Source organism: Geotrypetes seraphini, chromosome 3, assembly GCF_902459505.1.
Source record: "Geotrypetes seraphini chromosome 3, aGeoSer1.1, whole genome shotgun sequence".
Lineage (NCBI taxonomy): Eukaryota > Metazoa > Chordata > Amphibia > Gymnophiona > Dermophiidae > Geotrypetes > Geotrypetes seraphini.
This window is the reverse complement of record NC_047086.1, coordinates 321,081,700-321,108,552: the sequence shown is the minus strand read 5'-3', so window position 1 is coordinate 321,108,552 and position 26,853 is coordinate 321,081,700. Positions and strand designations below refer to the sequence as shown.

The 26,853-nt window shown below is 42.3% G+C and overlaps 1 protein-coding gene across 1 annotated transcript in view; it reads left to right on the top strand.

Annotated features, from left to right (window-relative positions):
• The window catches only part of PYGB (glycogen phosphorylase B), a 152,311-nt gene that overhangs the window by 42,938 nt on the left and 82,520 nt on the right, over positions 1-26,853 (top strand). The window contains exon 5 of the mRNA XM_033938126.1: positions 16,817-16,948. Coding sequence (XP_033794017.1) covers positions 16,817-16,948 — 132 coding nt within the window. The remainder of the gene's footprint in view (positions 1-16,816; positions 16,949-26,853) is intronic.

Below are 26,853 nucleotides of genomic sequence, written 5' to 3'. Positions count from 1 at the left end.
ATTTCCAAACCCATCTGAATGGGGAATCCAGAAGTGTTTGGGGGTTGTTGGGTTGTTTTTGGGGTTTTTTTTAGAAGCGATCAGCTCTATGTAAAGGTATACTGCACTATATTGCTATACTTGGGGCTTAATTTATAGTCAAAAAGGAGGTGGATCTTGGATAGAGGAGAAGGAGTGAATGGGCAGGAACAAAAGGAGACAAGAAGTAGAATTAGGAAGTAGAGAGACTCTGCTCTGCTCCAGGCTAACTCTACCCTTCCCTGCAGGCGACCTGGAAGGGAAGCCCCGAGCAGATCACTCCTGCTGCATGAAGTCTGAAAAGATGTAGCGGAACTGCATTCCAGCCCCATTCCCCCAGAAATTAAGTTCTGGTTACAGTGTATATCCCCAGTGCATAATTTGCAAGGTTGCATAATTTGATCTTTGTGTAAGAATAGATTGCTTGAGCTAGACACATGAAAATGTAATTTCAGACAATGTTTTACTCTTTATCCAGGGCTCTGCTTTTCTGTTCTGATCCAGATATTACTAGCTGGCCTAGCAACAGGAGTTATTTTGCCTGGGAGCAATGTTAATGGATATGTCCAAGTAGTTTTTAGGTTGATCCCCCAAAAAGAAACCAAGAAAGGAGCTGGGAGGTCCCAAAGTTCATATCATTTGTAAAGGGAACAAAGACTTTTTGCTTCTTTTCTGCTACCTAGAAGCAAAGGGAGCAGCAGCCAGCTGGTGTCAGGCAAAGCGAATATGATACATGAAAAGGAGGTATACCCAAAGAAATGAGAGAGTGGTATCCCTAAAGAAAAAGGAAGGATATGCACCTCAGAGAACTGAATCAACAGGAGAAGATGACCACCCAAGATAGAGTAGTGTTACCTGTGAGGAGCAAGGTTGAGGGAAATGAATTGGGAAGCTGAGAGATCTGCAAGTATCAGGAGATGGAATGACTGTGAATCTAGGAGGAAAGGAACCCAACTGGAGCTATGCAGCATGAGTGGTACATATCCGTGGTGTAGCCAGACCTGACATTTTGGGTGGACCTGTTATGACCTGGGGGGAGGGGGCTGCATCAGGTCCAGGAGGGGGATCACAGAATTTAAATAACAAAGTTTTGGGGAACCTAGCTGATATTAAGTGCCAGGACCGCATGGCTAACCCAGCCTATTTAGGACAGCTTTTGAGCTACGAGGGTCCCGGCACTAATACAGCAATAACTACCGTCTGCTCCCCAATGCCGTTTCCTCTACCGCTCCACCAATATCAGTGGCACTGCCCAGATAAATACCGCTAAATATTGCAGTTGGCCAGCCTCAGGCAATTTAAGTAGGTCAGACCCTCTCCAACCTGCATAAATCACTGAATATTAGCCACAGTGTTTATAGAATAATGCCTAATTACAGTTACACATATAAATGCGAATCTGGGCCAATTAATGTAAATTAAGGGTCATTTTTGGTACTTAAAGCCAGTTAGCATCTAATTTAACAGTTATGTTAGGGGCATAACCATGGCAGGATAATGACCATTTTCAGTGACTTTTAACTATAGAGGCTAATGAATTATTCACTCATCAATGCCCATCAGCAATACAGTGCAAGAAGTTTTGTAATGGTTTACCACAACCTGAAACTTCATGAACTCCCTGCCATAGCAACACACAAACAATTTTAAAAAGCGGCTGCAACCTGCCCCTTACCTGTCCGAGTCAGAAGTGTATTGGCCCAGCTGATCTGATTTGTAATGTTCAATTATTAGGAACTCATAAATGTGCTTGCAGTTAATCTGTTTTGCAATATCTTGTTCTTAAGAGGGAAAATAAGTTGTCCTTTTATGAAAAGTCTCTTAAATATCAGCCGGTCAAAAGTTGGAATACAACTACAAGTCTTCAAATTATCTCTCATGAGTATTTATGCTCCAAATATTGTTTCTAATAATTTCATAACAAGAATTAGAGATGTACTTATGGAATTTAACCATCTCCATCGATTATAGGCGGAGTGTAACAGGGCTGAGTAGAACTTCAAGGAGACATAGCCATTACACACTGTGCATATGAACAAAAGAAGTTGTATTTTCCACTCTAGCCTGATCCTATTATATCACAGGTTCAGGAAGTAAGTTGTACTTTTCAAGGAACAGAAATAAAGTAACTTCTGTGTTACCACTCTTGTCTTTCTTGGTTCACAGCCACCTCAAAGCACAAGTTAGCACAATCCATCTAGCACAAGACCTGGAATAAAAGTCCCCAACTTCAATATATCAGTGGCTTACCTCAACAAAGCAAAGAACAATTCTTTTAACTGTACAGTCTTCCCAGGGCTTTGCCCCAGCCACAGCCAGTGAAGTCTGGCTTGCCAGGGCTCTGCTTCAGCTCATACCTAGGGAAGTCTGGCTTCCCAGGTCTCTACTTCAGTCCACAGCTAGGGAAGTCACACTCACAACTCCATTTCTTCCTCAGCTTACAGCTAGGGAAGTCTAGAATATCTCACTCAATCCTGGGGACCTTGGAGTCCTCCCTGACTCACTGCACTCTGGGCATTTATACCCCTTTCTGCCCGAGGCCTTCTCCTGTAACTCAGCAAAATTTCCCTACCTCTACTATGGTGGCTTACTATGGGGCTAGTACCCCCTGCTGTCCAGGGGCCTAACTGCAGCCTCAATGAGTGAGAACCCCCTATTCCTTCACACACAGATTTCAACATGCCTTAAGATGTCATTATGGATCACCATTTGCTATGTAATTTCCATCCTTCAAAAATGTGACATGATGTCCATTGTATTATTAATGATTTTGGACTTTCAGACCTATGGAAAACTCTTCATCCCTACAGACAAAGAATTTTCATTCTACTCAGCTCTACATACCGGTAATTCATAGTCCAGAACTGCCTACTTTCTCATTTCCAAATTTCTTCTTTCCACAACCCTTTCTACACAAATACATTCCATATTAATATCTGATCATAAAATTATATCTTTAAAAATAAATCTTTTACTTCCAAAACAATATCATTGCTGGAGAATAAATAAATCATACCTAGCTGACCAAGATTTTGTAAATTCCTTTAATATATTATGGAAATCCTTCAAAGTTTGCTTATGAGGCAAAATACTCAGCTTTGTCACCTAATGCAAAAAAATTGATCAATCTCATATGAATAATTTGGAATTCGAAATAGCTCAAAAGGAACTTCTTTATATTCAGCCTGGTGACAAAAAATACTATCAGTACTCATAAAACTTAAATATGCATACAACAAACTGCAGCAACAAAGCTAGATCGGATATAATTCATCAAAAAACATTATCTAATAAAGCTGGTTGTTCTCTCATCAAATATTTAGCCAACAGTATGAAAAGATCCAGAATTGCATCAATTATTTCCAGATGACATCTCAATAGCTTAAGAATTTGAGAACTTCTACACTCATTTTTTTTTTCTCCAAAACAAATAACACTGACAATTTTGTTATCCTTTATGGAAAATCTTCAACACCCATCTCTAACAGAATATAAGAATTGCCGCTGCTAGGTCAGACCAGTGGTCCATCATGCCCAACAGTCCGCTCACACGGAGACCCACTGATCAAAGACCAGCGCCCTAACTGAGACTAGCCCTACCTGTGTACATTTTGGTTCAGCAGGAACTTGTCTAACTTTGTCTTGAATCCTGGAGGGTGTTTTCCCCTATGATAGACTCCAGAAGAGCGTTCCAGTTTTCTACCATTCTCTGGGTGAAGAAGAACTTCCTTATGTTCGTAAGGAATCTATCTCCTTTAAATTTTAGAGAGTGCCCTCTTGTTCTCCCTACCTTGGAGAGGGTGAACAACCTGTCCTTATCTACTACTAAGAACATCAACCAAAAATTCTCAGAGCATCAATCACAGAAGATGAAATTGGTAAAGTGATCAAATCATTATTATCACATGAAGCCCCAGGCCCTGTCTATCCAGCAGAATTCTACAAAATATTTATCAAAAAACTATCTGCAAAACTTAAAGACTTATACTCATACCTTTGGTCCAATCCATCTGATCAAGGTAATTTTGCTGAAGTACAGATTGTAGTCCTCCTAAAACCTTGGAGAGATCCAACCAAGGTTGCCAATTATAGATCCATATTTTTGTTGAATATTGATTGTTAAATTCTTACTAAAATACTTGCTTCAAGACTTCAATTGTATCTTCATAAATTATCCAGATCAAGTGGATTTCTTGAAAGGTAGAATTATAGGAGACAATGTTCACACTTTTCATGGTCTTATTGAAATTTCTCATTTATATAATCAACTGGATGTTGAAAAAGCTTTTGATATGGTAGAGTGGCAACATCTATTTCATACTCTCTCTTGGGCTGGATGTGGGGGAAGCATTCACACATTGGGTCAAAATGTTACACACAGCCCCTATTTCTAAACTTGAAATTAATGACTACCTTTCCAATATAATTAAATTAACAAGAGGGACAAGACAGGGTTGTCCTCTCTCCTCTCTATTATTTAATATGGCTCTAGGACCTCTATTAATCGTCATCAGAAATTTGGATAGTATTCAAGGTATAAGCTGTAGAAATTATCAATACAAAAATTCTAGCATATGCAGATGACTTTTTAATTTTCTTATCTAACTAATCTGCCCTATACCTGCTTTGTTATATATACTCTCTAAATTTTCTACATTTCCAAGATTTTGTATAAATTGGGACAAATCAGAAGCAATGCCCCTTAATGACATTACTACCCAGTCAGATTTAGGCATATCCCCATTTAAATGGTCTACATCAGTGTTCTTCAACCTTTTTATACCTATGGACCGGTGGAAATAAAATAATTATTTCGTGGACTGGCAAACTAATAAGACTGAAATTTTTAAAAACCCCATTGCCGCCCCATCCTCACGAGCTCGGTCCCATTAACCATCTGATCCCATCCGCACAAGCCTCAAATAGTTATGATTTTATATTGAACATATTGTATTAAAGTATAAAAAGAAACAATATTCTGTACAATTGTCATTTTATAAATATAAATAATACAGGGCAAGGATCAACAAAACCCCCGTCTCCCCTCCCCTTCACATATATCCCCTCTACTATCAAGAAAACTGAATAAGCCAAATTATTACAGAATGCTACACAAATATCATGCTAACAGAATACCACAGTCACACATGGCAGGAATGGTGTTAGGGGAGTGGAACTAGGGCAACTGCCTCCTGGTCAGAGAGAGCCCTAAGCCAGCTGGAAGCTAAAGATGCACTGCCTGGGCTTTGCACTCCACAGTTATGTCTAACATCAGCTCTAGCAGGATACATATTTTAAATCTGATATATTCTAATCACAAGATAGAAATAAAATTATTTTTTTCTACCTTTTGTCGTCTCTGGTTTCTGCTTTCATCTTCTTTTCACTCTCTTCCATCCAGCATCTGCCCTCTGTCTCTTCAATCCAGCATCTGCCTCTTCCATCCACTGTCTGCCCTCTACCCCTCCCCCTTCCATATGGTATCTGCGTTCTTTCTATGCCCCTCTCTCCTACACCAGATCAAGCATCTTTGTCCCTCTTTCCTTATTTTTCATCTGATCCCCCTACCCAGCATCAATCTCTTTCTACTTTGTCATTCCTCTGTCTCTCCCCTTTCCCTTATCTGATCTCTCCATTCCATCCTGACTCCTTCCCCTCCTCTAATCTCCCTGCCAGCTGTTTCCTTCCAATGTTCCTCCTCCCCTGTCCAGCAGTACCTTCTCCCTTTCTTCCTCCCCTTATCCAACAGTAATTCTCATCCCTTCCCCTTATCCCCTGTCAGCAGTAGCCCCTTCCCCTCCCTTGTCCAGGAGTACCCCTTCTCCCTTTTCTCCTCCTCTTATCCAACAGTAATTCTCATCCCTTCCCCTTCTCCCCTGTCAGCAGTAGCCCCTTCCCCTCCCTTGTCCAGGAGTACCCCTTCTCCCTTTCCTCCTCCTCTTATCCAACAGTAATTTTCACCCTTTCCCCTTCTCCCCTGTCAGCAGTAGCCCTTTCCCCTCCCTTGTCCAGGAGTACCCCTTCTCCCTTTCCTCCTCCTCTTATCCAACAGTAGCTCTCGTCCCTTCCCTTTCCCTTCTCCCCTGTCAGCAGTAGCCCTTTCCCCTCCCTTGTCTAGGAGCACCCCTACTCCCTTCCCTCCTTCCCTCTCCAGCAAATGTTTCCTCTATGTAGGCTAGGGGCAGCTCTGTGTGCTTTTAACTTCGGCACACAGCTGCTCCTAAGCAGTATTTTAGCCGCGGTTTCATGAGGCAGCCTCGGGGCCTTTGGTAGGCCGGCCCACTTTGATGATGCGATGTGGGCCGGCCTATCAAAGGCCCCGAGACTGCCTCATGAAACCGCGGCTAAAATACTGCTTAGGGGCAGCTGTGTGCCGAAGTTAAAAGCACACAAAGCTGCCCCTGCTTGTCTGAGGGTGCGGAGACATACGCGGCAGGAGTAGGAGGTGGAAGGCAGGAGTGTCGGCATAGCGACGGCAACAGGAAGTTGCACGTCAGCTGACGCCGGCACTTTTTGCTGTGGCTGGGGACCCGAATCCTTTGCGGACCGGCAACATTTTTTTGCGAACCGGCAACGGTCCGCGGACCGGCGGTTGAAGAACTGTGCTCTAGATCAGTGGTCTTCATTAATTTATAAGCTAGGACCATGTTGGCTTCTAATGAGCTGAAGGAGAGCTGCCAAATATCTTCCAATGTGGCGCTATGACACCTCTGACCAGTGTATGTCAATGATATCCATCCCCACAGCCCATCTGGAAACTTCATTGGGGTATTGCCCTCAATGGTTGTGAGCATTTCCATCCTTCTTTTTTGTCTATCGCGAAATGCCTTGTCCATCTTCTTTTCCCTTTTTGTCCTGAGCTTGGGTTGAGAGGTAGAGAAACAGGGGGAACTGCCGCCTAGAAAGACAATAAGGGCCGCCAAAGAGGTCTCTGGGGGCTGCTTTTGGCCCCTGGGCCTTGCATTGCTCTAAATGGCAATAAAAAACAACAACTTGATATTTTGATTGCTTTAACTCTTCAAGTGATACTTTCAAACTGAAAATCAGCGCAATTTCTCAACATTGCTTTTTGCCATTCCACCATCTCAGTGATTCATAAATATGAATGTAAGGCTGTTGAGTTCTCAAATAGACAAATGTTAAGTGATAAAATCTGATTTGCTATCACACAATCTTCATATCAATAATAATGTTCCTTCTCATTATGCTACATTAAATTATGGGCTCCTTTTACAAAATCTCTGCTACGGGCCAGCGAGGTAAATGCTTTGAAGCTCATAGGAATTCTGTGAGCATATTTGCCTCTACCACAGCTTTGTAAAAGTCAGCATATATGTTTAATTTAACCTTTCCTTTTTTATTTTTTTACATCATAACAACATAAAGATATATACATCTATATGTATCTCTCCATATTACTGTTCACTATGGTTTGTATTACACTCTTTGTACCATGTTATATTGTTTTATAAAACAAAATTTTCAATAAATAAAGTTGAAATTACAAAAAAGAATTGGAATACATTGCTGTGAATATTTGGATGTGTTTAAATTATATTCTGTTTCTCAAGTTACTGAAACATTTTTCATTTTCTAAATTTTTGCTATGAATCTTGTGATAGTTGTTTTGATTTCATGTTCCTTTTTGTATGTGACTGCTTAATTTTTTCAATTTCCTCATTAATCAGTTTCTTGATATGCAAACCTTATTTGGCAGGCTATAACTACTGATCCTTAACATCATCAGGTATTAATCTCCCTGACCCAGAGCCTAACTCCAGCCTGGATGCACTAAAGGCACCGAGCATCTAATGATTGTCGCTAAACTGGTGCTTCCCCGTGAATCCCTTGCAGCCTCCAAATCTACTATGCAAATTACCTCATTAGTATTAGAATAAGGTTATTGATATTAAAACCAGCCCACCAATCGATGCCCTAACATCACTTTGCTATGCACAAAAAATAGCAAATACCTTATTTTTCACTCCATAAGATGCACCTTTTCCACCCCCAAAAAGGGGTGGAAAAGTGGGTGCATCTTATGGAGCAAATACACCTTCCCTCCCCCCGGTACCTTTTTAAAGTTGCGGTGGACCAGCGCGCTCTCCTGATGGACAGCTGGCTTTGGTAGCAGAGCAGCACGAAGCAGGAGCATGACCTTTGCGCTTCCTGCCTGGTCCTGTGCCGCTCAGTGATTGGCTGCTAGCGGCTCCAGGCTGTGGGATACGGGCAGGATGCTTCGGGCTGTGTAGCATCAGATCACCAGACTCACCCCCCTATAGAGGAGGACATTTTTTTTCCTTGGTTTTTCCTCCTCTACAGGGGGATGCGTCTTATGGACATGTGCGTCTTATAGAATGAAAAATACGGTAGTTTAAATGACCCCAAAAAACAACAGGTTTGCCATATTGCCGGCCAGAAAAAAAAGAGAGGCATGAGAGATGCCCACTCCTGACCCCTTGCAAAGATTGTGGCCACCTCCCTCCCCTCCCCAAGCTCCCAAACCCCTGTCCGTGAAGATCGTCATCAGGAGAGATGCCCACTTCCTCCTGCCACCGGGTGGCACCCTGCCAAACCAACCCCTGAAGTCGCAACCCCCACCAATGCCACAAGCTGCCCCATGCTGCGATCCCCCCATGCCAGGACCCCCCCTTCCAAATCCCTGACCTCCATACTTAAAAAAAAGGGGGGGCAGGAGGGATGCCCACTTCCTCATGCCTCGGCCACCTGGCCCTTCTGGTTCCCCCCATGCCAACCGCCCCACCCCGTACCTTATACGAAGAAGACAGCAGGAGGGATGCCCAGTCCCTCCTGCCTTGCAGGCCCGCCTCCAAAATGGCAGGCCTTCCCCTTCCCAGTGCATCCTGGGGTGCAGCAGGAGGGGCCTAAGGCTCCGATAGACTCAAACATCTAAGACCCCACCCAGGGGAGGGTCCTTAAGCATCGGATCCAATCAGGCTTCTCCCAGTGTATCCCAGGATGCACCAGGCAGTAGGCCTAGGGCCGCGATTGGCTCACATGCACATCTGTGCCATTAAAAAAAAATGTCTTCCTGCCCCGAACAGCTGAGTGGCAGGAGGCTACTTCAGGGCTTACCTTGCTGGCTCTTTGTATGTGTGAAAGTTGCTTTCTCAGCAACCGATCAGATGGGATTATGGCAAACCTCTGCAAAACTCATTTGCATGCAAATTTGTTGGAATATCAATCACCATTTTAAAATCGGACAAAAAATCAGCCCACAGCGACCCACACATTCATAACGACCATTTTTAGTGCATCTGGGCCTTAACCTCTCCATGACAGTAATCAAGTTGTTTCATACCCTTAATTGTCTTTGTTGTTAACTTTAACTACACAGAACATTCAAAATATAAGCACACCATGGATTTGTTTGGTCATGCAGGGATATGTTCTATTTTGTTTGCATTCTATTAGCGTTTGTAAGTTGCTGCATATTCGGACAGTGTACAGCAGTAGCTATAATGATCCTGGGATCTCCCTCCTAAAAGGTAGCAGGCAAACTAGAGCCTCCTGTCACATACGTATAAGCAGTTTGGAATGTTCTTACCTTGTGTTTCATCAAGTGAAGCCGGGTAGCATTGTTGGGCATGAATGCGTTCATTGTTTAAAGCAAGTGAAAGCTACTAAGCAACTGGGATTATTTGCTTCACAAAACAGAGCCATTGTACTAGAGTTCTAAACTGTGCTTCTGAAGCTGTAGTACGGTAAATGTCTTTTCTATCATACCATACAAGGAGAAGGGCTTCTCTAGCTCTGAAACCAGTTATGAGTTGGAAATTTTGAAACTGTCAGTAAAGGAAGTTTGGCAATCCTCAAAATCCTATCATAACTGTTATTGATCATGTAACAAATGATGATGATGACATGACACATAGCCAGTGCATCTGGTGATTGATTAGTTTTTGAATTGAAGCTAAATGCTGAGTCATCTTAGGACAAGCCTGTTTCTAAACCAAATCTCTCAGCTTGCTGCCTGTTCATATGGTTTCTCCTCCTGTGGATGCTCATTATCTGATTAAAAAGAAAGGATCCAGAGCTCTGAGAGTCATTTTGTAGAAAAATCTGTTTATTGAATTTTTCAAAATGCAGAACATTCTTCCAGATTACAAAATCAACAAATAAAGCAGCCTATACAGCGTCATATTGACCTGTCATCCTCCCACCCCTCCCCCATGCCCAAAAAGTACATACACCTTGGGTCGAAAAGAACCCTACTATTATACCAAAAAGGCCAAAGAGACCAGAGAACCATAGTATAACCTAGCCAAAATCTTATGCGTACAAACCCTCAAAAAGGCGATCAACCACGCAGAAGTCCCACTCTTCATAGGTGTCACCATATCCCCTAATTAAGAAAAGCAGGAGTAGAAAATTACAGATTCCAACCACAACCTCAAACAACCAAACTAACACTCTGAGAGTCATTTTACAAATGATTATATACATCCTCATCTCAATCATTAAATTTGTCTTTACCTCTCACTGTTCCCTCTAAGCTCAATAGAAGTCCTCCAACTGCATTGCTACCAGTGGGGGCTACTGTTTCAATACTGTGTTTCCATTGTCTAGAGACAGGCAGGTTTCCTGGAGTCCTGCAGAGTTTGCCTGTCCCTCACTGTTGAAATGTGATAGTGAAACAGCGCCACCCACTGTCAGGACTTAAGTGGAGGACTCCCGCTCTATTTTGAGGGAACAGTGCCCATGATGTGGTAAGTAGCTCAGATAGTATGCACCTAAATATTAATCCTGGTGTAGCAGGCTTCTCACTAGATGGGGGCAAGGTCGTCCTGGAGGTACTATATAAAAGAAAAGTACACTGATATTTTAAAACAATTTTAAAGAGTTCAGGTGGAATGGTGAAAGGCAAAAACCTCAGGGCCTAAGCTGAAGTGAATAACACACTTGAAAGCTCTCAAAGAGGACACTGGGGCATCAAAAGTACCTTTATTGGTCATTCCAAAAAGAAGACAATGCAATACAAAATAAAGTAAAAGAATAAGAAATCAAAAAAGTAAATCAAATTAAAGTCCCAAAGTATCAACAGTTCAAGTCCTGAGACACAGAGGCAAATTTAGCACCAAGTCTGCTATCCCTCTCCTTCCCCAACTGCATGAGTCCTACATTTCTCCCTGTCCCTCTCCCTTCCTTGCCTTCTCCCTGCAGTCCTCTGTACTTTTCCATGGTGGGTAGTAAGAGTGAGTAAGATAGGCTGTCTTCTGCTGGTATTGGGGCCCTTCCTCTGGTGTGTCCCACCAATGCAAAAACAGGAATTTGCATCCGAAGTAACTTAAATGCTACTACTGCCCAGTGATGGAAAAGAAATATGAAGGCCTTTGTAGAGAGGGAGGAGGAAGGGAAAAGAGAGGGGAGGGAGAGATGCTGAAACTGGGGGGGGGGGGGGAGGGGGAGGAGAGGGAGAGAGAGAGAATGGATTGTAAGAGGAGAAGAGAGGGAGAAAGATACCAGACTGTGGAGGAGGGATAGGCCAGGAAGGCCTGCACAATTCATTTTCGCTGCTTTTACCCCTACAATAGAGCCTGGCATAACCATTCCAGTCAGACCTTCAGGAAAAAAAGAAATATGCCTGTTTGGCTTTGACTGTGCTATTTATTTAATTCATTTTCTATCCCGTTGTCCCCAAAGAGCTCAGAATGGGTTACAGGTGTAGGGTTAACCCCTTTAACCTAAGTAGCTAATTTAGGCCCTCTTTTATCAAGTCGTATTTGGTTTTTTTATTGCCAGCCGCTGCGGTAAAAGCTTCAACGTTCATAGAATTCCTATGAGTGTTGGAGCTTTTATCGCAGCGGCCGTCGATAAAAACCCCTAAACATGGCTTAATAAAAGGGGGCCTTAGTGCTGTAGCAAGACCCAGAGCCCAAGAGATTAATAGATTTGCCTTCTTTTAAGCTTAGAAATTCAGATTCCATCATTGCCACAATATGTAATAGCATGACTGAGGCAGCATGCATAGGCCTTCACAAAATGCAGACAAACTGTGGGTTAAAAAGCTCACAAGTTTATTTTATTGCACAGTCAAAACAAGGAAACAGCCAGTAACCAGTTTCTTCACAGGCTGTTAACTCAATAGTTATCCAATAAATAAAAGCAAAGGTCTGATTCCTAACTGGTCACAGGAACTTCCCAGTGTGCACAGGGAAACAGCTTAAACTCAGCAGTAATCAAACAAGAAAAGGCAGTACTCCTGCCAAGCCACAAAGGTTAATTTTCCACTGTTCAGACAAGACTGTTTTCCTATCTTAGAGAATCTTCTGGTATCTTACATGTATGTGGTGGCTGCATACACTAGAGTTCAGTTCTTTCCTTCTCTTGGCTATCTGGTTTCGATTCCTTTTTATGGCTTTAACTGTCTTAAGTCTGCTATGCATTTTAGGGCCCAGCCTTTTAAGGTGACGCAGTGAGGGAATGCTAATAGGAACTGGCAACTTCCTATTCAGTCCATCACATAGCCATTTTGATACTGGAGAAAAGATTAGACCTGAAGAGGGGACGTGCAGTAATGAAAATTTATATGGTGCCCCATGTTATGATAGTTCTTGTCTGCCCAACAATGAACATCTCAGTCTATAAAGAATTTACAATGAGAGTGACACCTTTCTGAGAAAATGGTCTTTAATCCACACCCCTCTCCCTCCCAATATTGAACCCATAACAATCATCATTTTTTACCATAAGTTAAAAAAATAAATTTATTTAGCTGCAGTATCAGGATAGTGACTGCTACTGAATGTTCAGACTCTTCGCTGACTAGTTGTATTATTTGGTTAGTGGTGATATTAATATCACCAACCAGCTAACATTAGAACGTCCTTTTTGCTGTCCTAATTCTCCCCCCCCCCCTTCCTCCTTTTTATGAAGCCATGTTAGGCTTTTATATCGCCAGCCATGATGGTATCAGCTCTGACACTCATAGGAGCCAATACCGCTGTGGTCGGTGATAAAAAGCCTAAAGTGACTTTGTAAAAGGAGCCCTTTATCTCAATAGTTATCCAGTTAAAGGTCTAAATATCATCACTAACCGGATAACCTCTGGCTCTACCCAGGCTCTGCCTACATAATGCTGTCTTGGTCATAGGAAATATTCTTCAGTTCCATCTGATCAATGCTGCTGACTATCCCTCTTGCTGTTGCCTATCCAGGTGAGAGCCACTCTTGCCCTGATATGTGCATTTGAATATTCTCCCCTATTCTTCTAACCAAATCATTCATCTCCGCAAATTTCAGTGGCACTTGCCCTTTCCCTGCTATCTCATTGTAAAGCAAATTATAACCATTAAAAGTCCTAGAAATCTTCCTCATTACTGACTAGGCACATTGAGACATTTGCATTGGTATGGTCCATATTGATTCAAAGTGCCCTCTAGAAATAAGCAAAATTTGAATATTTTTACTGGGTTTACTATAACTGCCCATCGTTATCATCTATATAATCACTTCCTCTCCCTTAGAGATCCCATGTACTCATCTCAAGCTTTTTTTTTAATTCAGATACAATTTTTGTTTCCACCACCTTCACTGGGAAACAGTTCCATGAATTTCATCTTGATACTTATGTGTCTGTCCTCTTTCACCTTCATTTTATGCCCCCTCATTCCAAAGTTATCTTTCAATTGAAAGAGATTCACTTCCTGTGCACTTATGCCATGGAGGTATTTAGACATTTCTATCCTATCTCCCCTCTCCTGCCTTTCCTGAAAAGTATACATATTGAGATCTTTAAAGTTGTCCCCATACACTTTATGATGAAGACCACTGACCATTTTAGTAACAGCAGCTCTGGACTGAATCCATTCTGCTTATATCTTTTTGAAGGTGCGGTCTCCAGAAATTATGCACAATATTCTAAATGAGATCTCATCAGAGTCTTATACAGAGGCATCATCACCTCCTTTTTCCTACTGGTCATTCCTCTCCATATGCACCCAAGCAACCTTCTAGCTTTTACTATTGCCTTTTCTACATATTAAGATTATCACATATGATCACACTTAAGTCCCATTCCTCTTTTGTGCACAAAAGTTCTTAAACCCTAAACTGTACTGTTCTCTTTGTTTTTTGCAGCCCAAATACATGACCCTGCATTTTTTACCCTTAAATCTTAGCTGTCCAATTCTGGACCATTTTTCAAGCTTTGCTAGATCCTTCCTTATTATGATCCTTCCATATACACCATCAGGGATATCTAACTTTTTGCATATTTTGATATCAACTGCAAAGAGGCAAACCTTGCCAAACAACCCTTCAGAAATATCACCTACAAAAATGCTAAAAAGAACAGGCCCAAGCACCAAACCATGTAGCACACCATTGCAACATCCCTTTCCTCAGAGTGAACTCCATTTACTACTGCTGTCTGTCACCTCCAACTCAACTAGTTCAAACCAAGTCAATCACTTTAGGACTCATACTGAGGGCACTCAGTTTATTTATTAGTCATCTATATGCTTTGCTAAAATCTAAATGCACCAAATCTTGCACTCGCCTTTGATCCAGCTCTCTAGTCACCTAGTCAAAGAAATTAATCAGATTTGTCTGCCTCTAGTGAAACAATGATGCCTTGGAACCTGCAATCCATAGGACTCCAAAAACTTCACTATTTTCTATTTCCATTAATTTTCTTACCACAGGAATCAGACTTACTGACATAGTTTCCAACCTCTTCTGTACTTCTGCTTTTGTAGAGAGTGATCAATCATCTTTCTCCAGTCCTCTGGGACCTCTCTTAACTTTAGAGAAGCATTGAAAAGGTCAGCCAGTAGAACTGCCAGAACTTCCCTAAGTTTCTTCAGTAATTTCAGATATATGCCATCCAGACCCATCACTTTGTCCACCTAAGGTTAGCTAGCTCAGTCTTCTGAAATTCGTTCAGAGTCTACCACACCTCCATTCCTATTTGGGTTTGTCTTCTGTAGACATACTCTTGACCCTTCAGCTGTGAACACAGAACATAAATATTTGTTAAGCAATTCCACTTTACCTTTATCAGCTTCTACATATTCTTTCCCTTTATCTTTGAGTCTCACGATGCCACTTTTGCACTTCCTCCCATCACTAACTGTCTAAAAAAATTTCTTGTCCTTCCATTTTACCATATTGGTTTTGTTTTCTTCCATTTGCATCTTTGTTTTCCTGCCTACTCTACCAGTTTCCCTTGCCAGATATTTTTGCCTGTCTTCCTCTTTTTGTGATCTCTTGTAGTTTTTGAAGACTAACCTCTTTTTCCTTACTTTTTTAGCTACTACTTTTAAGAACCAAAGAGAACTTATTTTCCTTTCTTTTATTTACTTACATACATAAAGGTTTATTCCCTTATAATAGCTCCTTTCTGTTTTGCTCTCTCCTACTTTTTCCGTATGCTCCCTTGCTGGTAACAACTGCTTGAGGTAATCCTCCATTTGCATTAGTATTAAACCACACCATCTGGTGATTACCACATGCCAGATTATCACCTAACCTAACATCAGAAACACTCTCCCCATTCGTAGGCACTAAATTTGATATAGCCCCATCCTAAGTAAGTTCCATTACCAACTGCTGGAACATTTGTCCCTGTAGAGAATGTAGATCTTCCTACTTCTACAAGACCCTACGATAGGGATACCCCACTTAACATCTGGCATATTAGAATCACTAATTAGTATTACAATTCAACTCATTTTACTGTCCTACAAATGCATTCACTCAGCTGTCCCTTGTTATCTCGCTTCACTTCTCTCCCCCTTTGTCCCCGCAAGATCCGTTCAACTGATAAGTCCCTACTGTCTGTGCCCTTCTCTTCCTCTGCCAACTCCAGACTTTGTCCTTTCTGTCTTGCTGTTCCATATGCCTGGAACAAACTGCCTGAATCCCTGTAGCATGCTTTGTCTCTGACAGTGTTCTAGTCCAAGTTAAAAGCTCACCACTTTGAGACTGCTTTCAACTCCTCCTAACTCTCTTCCTTGGGTTCTGCATCCCCAACCCTCTATGTCATGTCTGTACAAATTAGATTGTAAGCTCTTTTTAGCGGGGACTGTCTATTTAATGTCAAAATGCACAGTGCTGTGTATGCCCTTCAGCGCTGTAGAAGTGTTAAATAGTAGTAGTAGTAATATTTCTCTTTTTTTAATGTGATCTGAATGCTCAGAGTCAGGTTACATAAACTTGATTTATATAGGTATCTAAGCAGCACAATGGCTCATGAATTATGGGCTATGAATTGCTGAAAGAGATTTTTTTCGTACAGTACATAAATGTGTTCTGAAATTTTTTGCCAGTGGATATAGTCAAGGCAACTAACATAATGGGGATTCAAAAGAGGTTTGGACAAGTTCCTGGAGAAAAGATCCATAAAACAATACTAGCAAAGTAGTCTTTGGAACATCAATGCCCATCTCTGGAAATGAGCTATGAGAAATAGGATGTACCTTTTGCGATACGGTTTCTGTTAGAGACGGGATGTTGACCTCAATGATCCTTGTGTGGCTCAGCTTAGCTTTTCTTATGCTTTTATGTTCTAATCAGGCCACATGCTCTTAAGAGTTTTGTCTCATTCCTGGACACTCAAATTGACTTTCTTACATACCCATGAGCGATTTCATGTTTGTTGTAATGCCTTTCACAGAAGCCATGATGATTCTCCAATTCTAATATTTTCCTTTACGTACAACAGATCTTAACAATTATCCATGATAGATGTACCCTTTCCTTTATTGATGAAATACGTAGATTCCTCTCTAATATATTGAAAGTCTTCTTTATTTGATACTCTTTTTCTTTCCAGGTAGAAGAAGCTGACGATTGGCTACGCTATGGAAATCCCTGGGAGAAAGCTCGCCCGGAGTTCATGCTTCCTGTGCACTTTTACGGGCGAGTGGAACACTCTCCAGAAGGGGCCAAATGGATTGATACTCAGGTACAGATATACTAGTGATCTTGGAGAGATGAGAAAGAAGTGGATGAAAAGAGAGAGGAGTCGGTAGTGTTCCAGTATGGTGCGATTGTGACTCACGACTCCTTTCATTGATCATAACATCAAAGGGTAGTCTTTTAAATGATCTAGCTGTTGAATTTGTGGAAATTAGGGAGCCAGATCAGAATGGCAGAATGGCTATATTTCCAAGAGGTGATCCAGGAGGCGTGGTTTGGTCAGGGGTGAACATATTAAAGTTTCAGATGTGCATACACCGTAGACCCGATATAATGTGGAAGATGGGCGGGGTCCAAACTTTTGTACTGTGTGTTATATCGGGTCTATAGTAGCTGCACCCCTCCTCATAAAAACATACCTTTGCTGGCAAAGTCACACACTCTAGTAGTTTAATAAAACACTGCATATCTCAATGATAAATCACTCAGATTTTATTAAACGTTGCATCCACTAATGAAAAGTGAATTTGGTCCCAACATAAGAACATACAGGCTAAAATTAACATAATTTTAGTTTTGTAGCCTTTCATTTCTTCCATTTGATTCGTCATTCATCCTCCCTGATAGAGTGGACTCATGAACGCCCATGGGTCTGCATATCTCTGCTTGTATTTCTCCTGATTTTAAAAGATCTAAAACTTGTAGCTTTTCTTGTACTGGTCATGCCTTTTTTTTTTCTTTTTCTCTTAGAAAATTTCATGTTAGTACACCCTAGACCAGCAATAACTTCACCGGTACTGCCTTGTGCCATTTAAAAGAACTGTAACAAGTTTAACATTAATATTGGGGTCCAAGCTCTAACTGCGTTATAACCAATTCCATGTTATATCAAGCCACATTATAACGGGTCTATGGTGTACATGCATGTAACTAAAAGTACAGATACCCATGCAATGCAACCTTTGAGCAAATTTGATAAAACAAACAGAGATACAAAAGCACCCACATATTTTGCCACTAGGAACCATCATGAAAACTGCCCTGCTAAATCCTTGGAGGAACTCTCTCCCAGTGCTCTGACTACATGCCTTATAAAGTAATGAAAGCAGTAGGAGCAAAAGGAAGAGGGTGAAAAGTGTACGCTCCTAGTGCTTTTTTTTTTTTTTTTTTTAGTAAACCTAGCCCTAACAGGCATTATTTACAGCAGATCCCATATTATGCACTAATAATACATGTTAAGGGTGTTAGGGCATGCTGATGTGATAGCATATCTAACCCATTATGTGACACAGTGGCATGTTTTTCCTTTCATCACTAGCAGACTCAGGCCTGTCTTTATAAATAATGCAGTAGGGAGGGGTATGTTGGATTTGGTGGTATGTGTACACTTGGAGGGTATGGTGAACTAGGACAAATTTTCCATGTCCCCATGGGATCTCTCTATCCCTGTCCCATCCCCACAAGCTCTGTCCCTGTCTCTGTCCCATTCCTGCAAGCTCTGTCCTCATCCAAACCTCGAACACTTTAAAATCTTAAGTGTTTGAGGCTTGTACGATTAAGGCCAGCGGTCTCAAACTCAAACCCTTTGCAGGGCCACATTTTGGATTTGTAGGTACATGGAGGGTCTCAGAAAAAAATTGTTAATGTCTTATTAAAGAAATGACAATTTTGCATGAGGTAAAACTCTATATAGTTTATAAATCTTTCCTTTTGGCTAAGTCTTAATAATATTGTAATTTATAGCTAAAGAGACATATGATCAAGAAACTGTTTTATTTTACTTTTGTGATTATAATAAGCATATCGAGGGCCTCAAAATAGTACTTGGCGGGCTGCATGTGGTCCCCGGGCTGCGAGTTTGAGACCACTGATTAAGGCAGAGCTTGCAGGCATGGGACAAGGACAGAACTTGTGGGGATGGGACTAGGATATTGAGATAACAAATTTGTTCCCGTATCATCGGTAGCATAGTGAGGGTGACTGGCGCCTGGGGCGGTGGTGCCCCTCTCCTTCCCCCCGCCCGCCTGCACCCCTTCCCCTTCCCCGTACCTTTTTAACTTCGGCGTGAGCAGCGACAAACTTGCCGCTCAAGTCGGCTTCGGAGCTCTCTCTGACATCACTTCCTCCTGGACACGGGCAGCAAGTTTTTCGCAACTCGTGACGAAGGTAAAAAGGTACGGGGAAGGGGTGCGGGCGCACACGTGTGGCAGGGAGAGGAGTGGGAAGGGGGGCAGAGAGGAGGAGGGGTGCCAGCACCCTGAGGAAGACCACACTAGAGAGTTGCGCGGGGACAGAAATCCCACCCGTCCCCGCCAAAGTCCCACCCGTCCCCAACCGTCCCCGTGAGGAATCCCACCCGTCCCCACCCGTCCCTGTGAGGAATCCCTCTGTCCCCACCCGTCCCCGCAAGGAATCCCCTCCATCCCCGCCCATCCCTATAAACTTCAGAAATAGTTATTTCATTTAATTATGCTACTGAATTAAAGGCTCTGGTAGAAACCCATTTACAAATCATCAAAAAGACTTTATTAATTTGGAAATATTAATTGGGAAGAATACATACTTTGTAAACGGGTTTCTACCAGAGCCTCTAATGTTTATAAATTTTTATCAACACAACTAATATACTACTTTATCCTGAAGCAAAAAAAAAAAGAAAAAAAAGAAATAGAATTCTTTTCCTACCTTTGTTGCCTGGTTTCTGCTTTCCTCATGTTCTCATTCAATTCCTTCCATCCACTGTCTCTCTTCCTTCTGCATCTTCCATTTGCTCTGTTACTGTGCCTCTCCCTTTCTTCCCCCTTCCAAATTGGTCTGGCACCCATCTTCTTCCCTCCACTCCCCCCATAGTCTGGCATCTGTCTTCTTCCCTGCCAGCGTCTTCTCCCTACTCTCTCTTCCCCATTTCCTTTCAGCGTCCTTCTCCCCCCCATCTTCCCCATGTCCTGTCAGCGTCCTTCTCCCCCCTCTGTCTTCCACATGTGCTTTCAGTGTCTTTCTCCCCCCTCTGTCTTCCCCATGGCCTTTCAGCGTCCTTCTCCACCCCTTTGTCTTCCCCATGTGCTTTCAGCATCCTTCCCCCCCTCTGTCTTCCACAAGTGCTTTCAGAGTCCTTCCCCCCCGCCCTTCCCATGGCCTTTCAGCGTCCTTCTCCACCCCTTTGTCTTCTCCAGTGCTTTCAGCGTCCTTCTCCCCCCTCCTTCTCTCCCGCCCCGGGTGCAGCACAGCCGGCCAGGTCACCTTACTTTTGTGGCGCTTCCCCGACCGACCGACCGACAACAGCCCCGGTCTGACAAACCTCCCTGCCCTTAACCGCGAAGGTAATTTAGATTCGCGGTTAAGGACAGGGAGGTTTGTCAGACCGGGGCTGTTGTCGGTCGGTCGGTCGGGGAAGCGTCACAAAAGTAAGGGGACCTGGCCGGCTGTGCTACATCCGGGGTGGACTACCCCCCTCCCTTGGTAGCCAATCGAGCCGCGAGGCTACTCTCCTTCTCCTTACCTGCCCTGCCTGCAGCACAGAGCCGAACGGAAGTCTTCCCGACGTCAGCGCTGACGTCGGGAAGACTTCCGTTCGGCTCTGTGCTGCAAGCAGAGCAGGTAGGGAGAAGAGCCGCGCAACTGAATACATCCAGACCCGCAGGAACCCCGCGACCCTCGGAGGCGTCCCCATGGGATCCCCGCGACCCTAGGGGGCGTCCCCACGGGATTCCCGCAACCCTAGGGGGCGTCCCCACGGGATCCCCGTGACCCGAAGGGGGAACCCGCGGGATGCCCGCGAGTCCCGAAGGATTCCCGTCATCCCCGTTCCCGTGCAGCTCTCTAGACCACACCCATTGTAGACCGCCCTCTTCTCACCCCCTTTTACTATGCCACTGCATGTCATTATTAGAGAGCACAGACTTTCCATCTTCTTTTCCCTACCTCTTGCTTTCTCCTTTCTTCCCGCCATCCCTTCCTCATTCATGCTCTCTTCCTCACTATGTCCTGAAGAGCAGCACCATGCTCAGAAAAGCCAATTCTATAAAGAGGTACCTACTTTTAGGCACCAAGAAAGCCTTTTTCTATAAAAGAAAATAGGTGCCTAATTATCTTGTTTATATAATATTAGCATAGCAGTGCAAATACATACATTTAATTTAGCCACAACCACTTAAATCAGCTGAAAAAACAGACTCTGGCTGATACTAAGAACAAGTTAACTGGCTGGGAACAGCTGCCAACTGCTGATCAGCAACTATCTGGTCATTTTCAGTGGCTCTTAGCTGATCATGATCGGTTAGCGTTGAAGTGCAAGCTGGCTGAATCAAGGATATTCTGGGGGCTTTTCGGGGATGGAGTCCAGTTAACTCCCGATATTCAGAGCTAACTGGTCAGTGTTAGTGCATAAATAAGACTGCATAAATAGCAGTCCTATGTTTAAGCACTAACATACGGAGGGTTAGTGCTGAATATTGAGTTAACTGGGCATGCGCTAGCCAGCTTTAAAAAACCCACAGATATTCAGGCCAGTGATGGATATGGCCTGTCATTGAATATCTGTGTTCAGCACTGGTGGGGAACATTAACAACATTGCCTGCCGGCAGCTGGATATCGGGGAGGGGGGAGGATGAGCCCATTTGTATGTCCACCTGCACACTACACGCCAGCGCATTGAGGCACCATTTTATAGAATAGTATGTCGTGGAATACAGTGTGCATCCCCCCCCCCCCGTGAATTTGCAGTTCAAGAATCGCGGACTCAGAAATTCGTGGAATGCTCTGACCTGTATTAAAGTCAGGCTACACCAATCAGGAGCTGCGTGTCAAAGCAGCTCCTGATTGGTGCAGCCTGACTTTAATAACAGGAAGAGGCGGTCGGAACATACTGGGTATGATTTACCATACTGCCGGCACCCCAGCTGCCCTCTCCTGCCTCTTGACATACTCAAAACTGCATTCACGGTTTTTCAAAATTCACGGAGGTTCCTAGAACGGAACCCCCAAGAATTTTGGCAGCTAATCTGTAAAAATTTTATTATGCACTATTTTGATCATTTTAGTATCTCTATTGGCTTTTAACTTTTTTAGTTCTATTTTCAACTTCTTTTATTATTTGTTTGTTTTTTTAAACTATTGTAAACTGCATAGAACTTTACGGCCTTGCGATATATAAACTGATTATTATTATTATTATTATTACTGTATTGGCATTAATATGTTTTTATGCCAGCATTTTGATCATTTACACACACTCTTTGAGGAATTACCCCCAGTGTATCCAGCTACATCAATCCTAGCTAAATCATGTCTTTACTGACAGTGACTGGTCATCCTCAAGTCCTTGCCAACTAGTAGCAGAGTGGCAGCAGATGGAGACTCCCACTATTTCTTTTTTTTTTTAAATTCTTTATTCAGTTTAAAACTAACAATAAGTACAACATAATATAGAAACATTTTATACCTTAACAGCACTTAATATTCAATCACATTATTTTTCATATCAATTATATATATCGAAACACCCCCCCCCTCAACAATTTCCCTCCACCATAAATAATTTAAAGTCTACCCACCCCACCCACCCTGGACGTGTATATTAAAAGGGGAAAAATAATAATCATTCTTTACAAAATTTTGTTAACGGCTCCCAAATATCCTTAAATTTCTTATAATGCCCCTGCTGAATGGCTATCACATGCTCCATTTTAAAAATATGGCATAAAGAGTTCCACCAGAATGTATAATTCAACCGGTCCCAATTTTTCCAATTCTTCATAATAAGTTGTATGGCAATCCCTGTCATAATGAATAGAAGTTTATTATTATTTGAAGATATTTCTTCTGGTCTCTCCACTACCTCGTAACTGTGCTCCTGTTCTGAAAATGTATATGCAGATGGATGGGTAGATCCTTATCAAAGGTGTATTAACTTATTAAATATGTCAAAAGTGAATCAGGAAAGCAGGGAATATGTCAAAAGTGATTCCCTGCTTTCTTGATCCCTGATTCCTGACCCTGCTTTCCAATCTGATCTCTGATCCAATCTGAAATGTTGCTCAACTCAGTAGTTTTATGGCCCTCCTGCTGCAGGCTTCCTCTTGATCTGAGAGGAAGCCTGCAGCAGGAGCACGATAAAACTACTGAGTTCAGCAACATTTCATCATCCCCCGAGGAAGGCTTGTTTAGACTGAAACGCTCTTGGTAAAGGAGAGCGTCGGGTGTCCAGTCAATTACTTACCAATGTTGGAGTTGGCAAATGGCCATCTAAGCTAAAGTGTTGCTGTTTCTTCTTTTTTAGAAATTTAGGTGTTATGTTTTGCACAAAATACAAATATATAACTTGAGCTAGACACCAAGGAAGTTTATAATTAAGGGTGGGAAGGAGGTCTGACGTAGATGATTATATGGCACTTTAAAAATCCAGGATAAGGACTTGAAATAACATACATGTTAGAAGAGATTCTATGTACTGAATTGCTGCCTCTTTATGATACTTCAACCTCCTAGTTAAACATGTTATTTGGGAAAGCCTTTAAGATCTGGGTTGTTGTTTGAATAACATGATTAGGATATCATTTATGCTTTATTGATATTTCTATGAATTTCATCATATTAGTTTGTGGGAATTTTTTTTTTTTTTTTAAATAATTGATATTCTATATTCTATAAGGACCCCCTTTTTCTATCGAGTTATGATACAGTGGGTTGGATAGATTTTGGAATGATCTGTTTTGTGTATTCCAGTCTGATCTGGCAGGATCTTGCATCTTTACTGAGGTACTTTGTGATTAGAAAGCACAAATCTGCATTTAGGGCTCCTTTTACAAAGCTGCGCTACGGCCTTAACGTGCAGAATAGCGCACGCTAACTTGCCGCACGTGCTAGCCGCTACCGCCTCCTTTTGAGCAGGCAGTAGATTTCCGGCTAGCGCACGCTAATCCGGTGTGTGCGATAAAACCGCTAGCCCTTAGTCACTATTCCTACAAAACTGTGCAAAAATGTCAGACCCAGATGCTCTAAAATCACCATTAAAATTTGATGGGTCACAGTGGTGTCGGTAAATTGTCCGATTTGAAAGCAACGATCGATGTTCAAACAACTTCATGTACAAATGAAGTTCACGAAGGACTGTGGAAATCCCATCCAATCAGTTGTTGGAGAAAGTGACTGACACATGCACAGAATAGTCCACGGAAAGAGGCAAGAGCGTCAATTATAGGTGTGCCTTATAGGAGCGTATCATATGTGCACGTCATAAGGGGAGGGAAGGGGAGTAGCGAAATGTGAAAACATTTTTTTTTATACTGCTTCAGTGGGACAAGTGCTCTCCTCATGCAATCTGCTGCCCCCTCCAAGTATGAACTTCTAACTTGCATGCAATGGGCAACCTAAGCTTTGACACATGTGGCTCAGATGCACCTACAACACACCTGCCTGAGCCACGTTTTTAACACTATTGGCACCCCTGAACAAGCTGGTAATTTTGAAGCGTTAAAATCAGGGCTTCATTTTGTGCATCAACAGGTGATGTCAGAGCATCATTGGGAATGTTAGTTTTAATATTAATGACCTTATTTTACTACATTTACATAGCAGAGTCAGAGGCTGCTACGAAGCATGGAAAAAACTGGTGAGCCATTATGTGTATCGGTAGGTAAAAATACTTTGACGCTAAATCAGTAGCATCGATCATTAAAAGCATGGTGAATTTAGAGCATATGGGCCTAAGTTGGTAAGATCTGTGTACATGAGAGCCAGCTCTGTGGGTGCTGTGGGTGCTTGAGCACCACCAATATTGAGCAAACTCCATGACTGTATCCAGGGATGGGATAACTTTCATTGGGTTTAGCACCCCCATTCATTTTGAAAAGTTGGCTCCTATGTCTGTGTATAACTGTTTCTAGTGACCCAGACTTATAAGGGAAAGGCCAAGGACAATAGACTCCTTGCTTAATCAACCGTGCCCTTTATAATTGCCTTCTGCTAAAAAATACCCATGATGCACCTGAAGTTAATAAAAAAGGAAGGAAAAATAAGCTGCCTCATGAAACTAATTTCTTGCATTGGCAAATGCTCTAAGTGCATTCAGTGCAGAGAACTTTGAACTTATTCCAAAGAAAATCACTGGGCTTGTTGCCTAAAAGAAGTTTTCAAATTATAAAATGATTTTGATTTACAGTGCCAATGTGAAGCATAAATGGAACTTCTGCACTGCATATTATAATTTTACAGTATGTATTTATAATTTTAACAAATATAGTTTAGATGTAACCGTTACAGGATATCCTGAACAAACTTTGCATTACTGTAGCCAAGTTTTTTAATTGTGATCCTTGATTTCTATGCAGAGTGGATCTAAGATTTGATAGATTGTAACTCAACACTGAATCAGAGGACCTTGAGAAACTAACTCCCTCCTTTACTAATGTGTAGCGCGGGTTTTAGCGTCGGCAGCAGCATTAACTGCTCTGACGTTCATAGAATTCCTATGAGCGTTGAAGCAGTTACCACTGCTGCTGGCACTAAAACCCACGTTACGCGTTAGTAAAGGAGGGGGTAAGTTCAGTAGATTCTCTGTTAACTGGAACTCAAGCAATCAGCAAAAAAAAAAAAAAATTGAAGAAATAATACTTTAAATAAAAATGTAATAAAATTAATTTCAAGCGGAAATGTAAGTTTAAACTTGGCACACTGCACCTTGAATAAGTCCACACGTCACGTACCACATATTTGTCTCCCATTTCTGCCAATTCATCGTGTACAAACATACCGGTAGGTTGAGATCTATTGTTATTCAAATGTTGAGTTCTCACCCAACCCACAAGTATGCTGAAACAGGTCCCAAGAAAGCATAAATGCGTGAAGCGGCATAATAAAAATAAAGTCTAAGTCCGTTTTGAGCCAAAGTCGGAAATGTCCAAAGTCCATTCTCGAAAAATACATCCAAAATATATTTTTTTCCAAGAATCGTCTACTTCTATGGCCAGCCGTTTGATCATCCAGACCGCTAAGTCGGATATCTTTATACCCCATTCTCATCCAAAAAATTGTCCAAGTTAAAAATGGCTAGAACAATACCTTTTGGATGTGGGAGGTACCAGCAAAGTGATGGACTGGACACCCAGACATGGCAACACAGTAGTGGGGCACCTTAAAGGGCACTACTGTGAATTTCACAAAAAAGGTGCCACATAAACATCTCACCACAACTCCCTTATAAGTCATAGTGAGCCCCCCCCCAAAACCTACTATACCCACCTGTCTACCACCCCAATAGCCCTTAGGGCTGCAGGTGGCACCTATATGGCAGTACAGTAGGGTTTTGGTAGATGCACATGTTTCTCCATGAATGCATTGGTTAGAATGGCTTATGAGCTTGGGTCCTCCTCTCTATGGTTCCCTAGCGCACCCCCCCCCAGACTACATAAGACACCTCTGTGCAGCTCTACTAGGCTTTCCTATGCTAGGTGCTGATGTTCTGGAGGCAGGTATGTACGTTTTTATTCCGATTTTTATGGCACTGTGGGTGGGTCAGTGATCACTAGGGGAGTATGTGGGGGTCTGTACTTTGTGTCTACAGTGGTTATCTGGTCACTTTGGATAGGCACTTATACCTGTTTTTAGATCACCTAAGTCACAACGTATAAGTTCCGTCTAGGAGTCTCGTTGAACTTTTGATTATTGCTGCAAGACGACTAAGTCTAGGTTGGCCCATATCCCACCTACCTTCCTTCCTCACCACTCCTTCAATAACACCCTTTTTTACTCTGGGTGTACAATAGCACTGAAAAAGCCTAAGCTGTTTTTAGATACATCTAAAACCCATTTAGATTATCGGCACTTAGACAACCTGTCTTTTTGATCATCCAAGTGCCGATTTAGACGGGTTTTTAGACGTACCAGTATTTCGATTATGTACCTCATAGTGCTTATCCTTAAGTAGAAGATGGAAAAATGCAAGAAGCTTGAGA